Source organism: Macrobrachium rosenbergii, chromosome 3 (assembly GCF_040412425.1).
Source record: "Macrobrachium rosenbergii isolate ZJJX-2024 chromosome 3, ASM4041242v1, whole genome shotgun sequence".
NCBI classification, from domain to species: Eukaryota; Metazoa; Arthropoda; class Malacostraca; order Decapoda; family Palaemonidae; genus Macrobrachium; species Macrobrachium rosenbergii.
In genome coordinates this window covers 54362192-54369691 of record NC_089743.1, presented here as the reverse complement: position 1 = coordinate 54369691, position 7500 = coordinate 54362192, and the positions used below count along the sequence as shown (strand labels likewise).

At 31.4% G+C, this 7500-nt stretch overlaps 2 protein-coding genes and 1 pseudogene across 2 annotated transcripts in view; all 3 read left to right on the top strand.

Moving 5' to 3' along the window:
• LOC136855808 (cuticle protein 19.8-like) overlaps nucleotides 1-800 on the top strand; it is an 804-nt gene extending 4 nt beyond the window's left edge. Inside the window, exons 1-2 of the mRNA XM_067133168.1 lie at nucleotides 1-192; nucleotides 355-800. The exon at nucleotides 1-192 is cut by the window's left edge and continues 4 nt beyond it. Coding sequence (XP_066989269.1) covers nucleotides 118-192; nucleotides 355-606 — 327 coding nt within the window. The 5' untranslated portion in view covers nucleotides 1-117 and the 3' untranslated portion in view covers nucleotides 607-800. The remainder of the gene's footprint in view (nucleotides 193-354) is intronic.
• A 3150-nt stretch (nucleotides 801-3950) lies between these two features.
• On the top strand, nucleotides 3951-4497 carry LOC136855817 (pro-resilin-like; annotated as a pseudogene).
• A 2338-nt stretch (nucleotides 4498-6835) lies between these two features.
• Nucleotides 6836-7500, top strand: part of LOC136855702 (cuticle protein 19.8-like) — a 1310-nt gene continuing 645 nt past the window's right edge. The window contains exon 1 of the mRNA XM_067133023.1: nucleotides 6836-6847. Within this exon, the coding sequence (XP_066989124.1) occupies nucleotides 6836-6847 (12 nt within the window). The remainder of the gene's footprint in view (nucleotides 6848-7500) is intronic.

The window sequence follows — 7500 nt, the reverse complement described above, 5'->3', positions numbered from 1 at the left end:
GCCCCTCATTCTGAAAGTTATTTCTTTGCAATATTTAACCAGTCTAATTACTGCGAATTTCTTTAAATTCTTAATAATGATTTTGGATTATTACAGATAATCGTCCTCTTGGCTGTCATGGCTGTTGCCGCAGCCGACTCTGTCCCATCCTATCGTGCTCCTGCTCCATCCTACCATGCTCCGGCTCCCGCAGTAAGTTTGAATCCTTTATCGTGTGATATGATTAAAAACCAAAGATTTCAGGTTTATCTTACTTTTCTTGCTATAAAGTATGCTGACTTGAGAACTGTTCAGAGCAAAAGGTTTGTATCTGAATGAAAAAAAATTTACAATGATTTTCTCTATAATTTCCAGGGCCCAGCTCAGTACAACTTCAACTACGCCGTGAAGGATGACTACTCCGGCAACGACTTCGGACACAAGGAAGGTCGCAACGGATACGACACCCAAGGCAGCTACTACGTGCAGCTCCCCGACGGTCGACTCCAGAAGGTTGATTACGTTGTCAAGGGCGACTCTGGCTACTTGGCACAAGTCAACTACCAGGGTGAGGCTCAGTATCCCAAGTATCAGCCTTCTCAGGATACCAACCTGCACCAAAAGTAGGATACGCTTAAGGATATTACTGGATTCCTACGCAGCAATGGATAACTGAGAGGTCATGATTAAATATGCTACAAGTGTTGAGTGACACGTTGCTTATTTATTATGTATATAATCGATTCATAAATAAAAGTTAGTAAGGTAATTCATTTTTTTCACAATCCAATTGGGTTTTAAAATTATTATGGTCATAAAAGCTTGCTACTTCGAAATTATTACTTATTGATTACGTCTATTATCGTGATTGTGGTGTATTTTCCTTCACTTTGCTTCTGGGAAAGATTTGAATAGAAAATCATTTATTTAATAAATTAAACTTAGCAATTGTTACAAAACTAATTAACCATTTTTGCCCAAAATATATCTTGCAATGCAGTATAGTACCTAGTCCAACATTTGGAAAGATAGAATGCTTGCCCTAAGTAAAGTTTTATAGTACATAGATTAGGGAACTATGAAGTCCTTAAATTTAAATTTAGGGGTGTAACTATGACACAATCCCAAAGTACCCAAATTATCACCCAAATAAAAGTACAAGTTTCCAAAAGACTATATTTTATATAGAAGACTACCATAGATCTGGAACAGAACAATTTGTAGTAACATGGACAGACAGCACTTACAGATTGTTTCTGACTAAGGTGAAATACTAATACTTAGGAAAACGACGCTAACTAGTAAAATACATTCTGTATCGGCCCATTGGAATTCCGGATCCATTCCAGACTAATACACTATTCTAAGCTAAGACTTCTGATAAAATTCACATATTATAAATACTCTGGTAAACATTTCCTAATGATATTTAGATTTTTGGCAAAACGTATGTCTAAGATAATGAGCAAAATAAGTTTATTTAACTGGATCAATACATAGCACATCGAAGAAGTTTTAGATAAGTGTGTCTATAATTTTCCAAGATAATGGAAGAACTAGCACTACTATTTATGAATGCAAATGCTATGTATTTCTTTCATTCGCTTGATGCAAATTACTGTAATGATCTGCAGTGACAGCCGATGAACAGACTTTTTTCTAGTTATAGGCCATGATTGTTGTATAAGCCAAAGAGACTTTTTACTGATATAAAATCGTGAATGAATGCAATATATAAGGGGAGAGAGAGAGAGAGAGAGAGAGAGAGAGAGAGAGAGAGAGAGAGAGAGAGAGAGAGAGAGGATATGTGCGTTAGAAGTTTATTAAATATTAGTCATATTCCATCATTTGGTATAACTCATATCTAGAGCAGTGGTTCTTAAACTTTTTTGCCTTGCGCCCCCCTCTGCATTATATATAGACCCCACGCCCCCTACCACTGAAATTTTTGCAAACTATAATCTATAAACAATATGTTGTCTATTTGTATGCTACTATACTTATGATAACAATAAAAGACAATTCATAAACAAGATTTGAAAGTAAATTGACTTATATTTTGAATTCTTGGCATGTTTTGAGATAATAATTAGAAAATATATGGAAGCAGTAATAACGTTTTTGGCAATTTTGTAATTAACATCACATATTAAAAAAATAATAGGTACTATTTGATAACAATGCTTGCGCCCCCCTTGGAAGCTTCTGGCGCCCCATAAGGGGGGTGTACCCCCAGTTTAAGAATCACTGATCTAGAGCGAAACTGCGACAAACATTGCGAAATGTAAAATCCCTTTTTACTACCTGACCTGCGACCTATCTCAGTTCGTGTGTTCAGTATAGTTAGTTGTCAAGGTAAAGAATATCTATATAATTGGGGAAATATAGTAGATTAGCTATGAAATCAAGATTTTCAGAAATGAGATAACTTGGTTAGGCATTAGTTTTTTTTGTCTGGTTTTGAGTATTTTACCCCAACGCCGATAAAATGAACACTTTTCCTCTTAGTCTGAGGATGAAGGAAGTAAAGTGAAAAGAGGGAAAAAGAGAGTGACACACACTTTGACATAAAGAGACACCGACAAAAGGCTACTGAGGCTGAAGCAGTGAGATATATATATATATATATATATTATTGTATATATATATAATATATATATATATATATATATATATATATATATATATATATATATTATATATATATATATATATATATATATATATATATATATATATATATATATATATATATATATATATATATATATATATTATATATATATATATATATATATATATATATATATATATATATATATATATATATATATACATATATATATATATATATATATATATATATATATATATATATATATATATATATATATATATATATATATATATATATATATATAATATTTAACAGCACTAGAGTGAAAAGAAAAGTGTAGGAATTTATTTGTATTTAGAATTCTTAGTTCATTTCAGAAGGAGAAAACTAAATTATAATATTTTTCAAAGGATGACTAGATACTATATATATCTATATATTTTCCCATGAGCTGTAGATAAAAAAAATATTCTTTTTTTGCCCTGGCAAAAAACCAAGATAAGATAACAACCCAAAATTTTCGAAAACACCAAAGAACCTGAGAAAATTTGACAAGCCAAAGATATTACTTCAGGGATGCCTGAAGTTACCCCTAGTGACCAGGGCAACTCGTTACTCAAATTTGAGTGTTTCTCTGATATTTCCGTTTTACTAGTAATCGGTGACGTAATTTCTTCGTTTATCAGTCTGTCCATGAGCACAAATAAGTGAGTTCTACTAGGTAACATGATAGTCAGGGGCGTGGCTCTGGTGTTTCATTGGCCTACTTCAAATCGTATATATAACCGATTGGCTGCCAACCACTGCACTCAGTTCCTTCTTTCTAGGTTCCCAAGCAACATGGCTCTAGCAGTAAGGAAATTTATTATTTTGCTTTCTTGGGTTCTGGAACAACTTATAAATATTTTCATTTTACTAACTGTAAATGATAACAATTTGGCACAAATTACAGTAATAAAGAAATTTGCTATGTATAATTATAATGGATTGACTGGTTCTTATCCACAGGAAATCTAATATGTGTTATAAACACTATAATGTTATCATTCGGGTTTATTCGCAGTGCTAAAAAATTAATTTACTCCAATACATATCTACATATAGACACAAACACATACACACACGTGTATATATATATATATATATATATATATATATATATATATATATATATATATATATATATATATATATATATATAACATTATTAACTAATTATAAGATGGTAATGATTCCATATCACTTAGAGAGTGAAATATAGTGCTCCTCATCCTGAGAGTCATTCCTTTGAAATATTTAACCAGACTAATTACAGTGAATTACCATAAATTCTTAATAATGATTTTGGATAATATAGGTAATCATCCTCTTGGCTGTCATGGCTGTAGCCTCAGCCGACTTTGTCCCATCCTATCGCGCTCCTGCTCCATCCTACCATGCTCCGGCTCCAGCAGTAAGTTTAAATCCTTCATCTTGTAATATGATTAAAAGACAAAGATTTCAAATTTATCTTACTTTTCTTGTTATAACGGAAGGCTGACTTGAGAACTGTTTAGGGCAGAAGATTTATTTACGTATGATAAAATTTACAATGATTTTCTGTATAATTTCCAGGGCCCAGCTCAGTACAACTTCAACTATGCCGTGAAGGACGACTACTCCGGCAACGACTTCGGACACAAGGAAGGTCGCAATGGATACGACACCCAAGGCAGCTACTATGTGCAGCTCCCCGACGGTCGACTCCAGAAGGTGGATTATGTCGTCAAGGGCGACTCCGGTTACCTGGCACAAGTCAGCTACCAGGGTGAGGCTCAGTATCCCAAGTATCAGCCTTCTCAGGGATACCAACATGCACCAAAAGTAGGATACGCTTAAGGATATTATTGGATTCCTACGTAGCATGATTAAATATGCTACAACTGTGGAGTAACACTTTGCTTATTTAATATGTATATAATCGACTTACAAATAAAAGTTAGAAAGGTAGTTAATATTTTATTATTCAATTGGATTTTTAAATTATGATCATACAATCTTGCTACTTTCGATATTATTAGTTATCGATGACGTCTGTTACTGTAATTGTGGTTTATTTTCCTTCGCTTCGCGTCTGGGAAAGATTTGAATAAAAAATCTTTTATTTAATAATTAAGCCTACCAATTATTACAAGGCTAATTAACCATTTTTGCCCGAAATCTTTCTTGTAATGCAATACAGTACCTAATCCAATAAATGAAATGATAAAAGGCCTGCCCTAAGTAAAGTTTTATAGTACATAGGCTAAGGTACTATGAAGTCCTTAAATTTAAATTTAGAGGTGTAACCATGACACCATTCCAAAGATGCCTAAATTATCATCCAAATAAAAGTACAAGTTTCCAAAAGAATATATTTTATATAGAAGAGTACCATAGGTCTGGAACAGAACAATTTGTAATATGGATAGATATCACTGACAGGTTGTTTTTGCTAAGTCGAAATACCAATAACTACGAAAACAATGCTAACCAGTAACATACATTTCTTTGCGTATGTGCATCAAATGATAAAAATTAACAGGCAGCTAACAAAAAGTCAAGAAAACCAGAATTAAAAAAAATGAAAATAATAAAAAAAAACACCAATGTTATGGAAAGAATCGCACTTTTGAAAGCATGGTCGTATCTCAGAATGCTGGGAGACAGTGAAGAAGAGAAAAGTATACATGTAAGTAAACGGATCACTGACTGTCTGTATCGGACTTCCAGATCCATTCCAGAGTGGTACACTAATCTAAGCTATACCTACTGATAAAATTCACATATTGTAAATACTCTGGTAAACATTTCCTAATAATATTTTGTTTTTTTTTATATGTATGTCTAAGATAATGAGCAAAATAAATATATTCAGCTGGATCAATGCATACCATATCCAAGAGGTTTTAGATAAGTATGTCTATAATTTTCCAAGATATTGGAAGTGTTAGTACTATTGTTTATGAATCCAAATGTCATGTATGTTATTTTCCATCATTTGATCTAGGTGACAACTATAAACAGTCTCTTCCCAGCTCAGCCCATTACTGTTGTCTAAGTCAAACAGACTCTTTACTGATATAAAATCGTGAATACAATATACTAGGGGAGAGAGAGAGAGAGGATACGTGCAGTAGAAGTTTATTAAATATTAGTTATTTTCCATCATTTGATCTGTTATAACTCATATGTAGAGCGAAACTGCGACAAAACATTATGAAATGTAAAATTCCTTTATAGTGCCTGACCTTCGACCTACCTCAGTTCGAGTGTTCACTATAGCTAGGTGTCAAGGCGAAGAATATCTATATATTTCTAGAAATAATAGTTGATTAACTATGACATCAAGATTTTCAGAAATGAGATAACTTGGTCAGGCATTAATTTCTTTTTGTATGGTTTTGAGTATTTTACCCTCAAAGCCAGTGAAATGAATACCTTCATCTTCGTTAGAGGATGAACGAAGTAAAGACGAAAAGAGGAAAAATAAGAGACACACACACTGACACAAAGAAACACCAACCAACAGTTGATGTATATATATATATATATATATATAATATATATATATATATATATATATATATATATATATATATATATATATATATATATATATATATATATATATATATATATATATATATATATATAGTGTGTGTATGTGTGTGTGGGTGTGTGTGTGTAAAACACATATGCACTAGGATGAAAAGAGGAGTGTAGGAAATTGTCTGGTATTTAGAATTTTTAGTTCTTATCAGGAGCTGAAAATTAAATTATAATATTCTTTAAAGGATGAGCTGTAGATAAAAAAAGAAATATTCTTTTTCTGAACTTTACGAGAGAGGCTAAAAAATGGCAAAAAACCGAATAATTTAAGAACCTCACCAAGATTTTCGAAAACACCAAAGAACCTGAGGAAAATTTGCCCAAGCCAGAGATATTGCTTCAGTGATGCCTGAAGTTGCCCCTAGTGACCAGGGCAACTCATTACTCAAAGCTGAGTGCTTCTCTGATATTTCCGTCTTCCAAGTAATAGATGACTTCATTCCTTCGTTTGTCAGTCTGTCCATGAGCACAAATAACTGAGTTATACCAGGTAACAGGAAAGTCAGGGGCGTGGCTCTGGCTTTTCGTTGGCCTACTTTAATTTGTATATATAATTGACCGGCAGCCAACCACTGCATTCAATTCCTTCTTTCCAGGTTCGCAAGCAACATGGCTCTAACAGTAAGGAAATATATCATTTTGCTTTCTTGGGTTCTGGAAGTACTTATAAGTACTTTGATTTTATTAACTGTAAATGGTAATAATTTGTCACAAATTACAGTAATGAAGAAATTTGCCATTTGTAATTATAATAGATTCATCGTTTTTAACCACTGGAAATCTAATAAGTGCAATTAACACTAAAATGTAATCATTAGGGTCTATTCGCAGTGCTAAAAAATGATTTTAATCTGTTCAGGATTAAACCATTGCTTTAAAAATCGGAGAACTGAATAGGAAACTTAATATGCAATAGCACAGAAACATATATACAGTGTATATACATAATGCATATATATATATATATATATATATATATATATATATATATATATATATATATATACATATACATATATACTGTATATATATATATATATATATATATATATATATATATATATATATATATATATATATATATATATATATATATATATATATATATATATATATATATATATATGTATATATATACTATATATATATATATATATATATATATATATATGTATATATATATATATATATATATATATATATATATATATATATATATATATATATTTAAACATCATTAATCATTTCTTATGATGGTATTCATTCCCGTCACT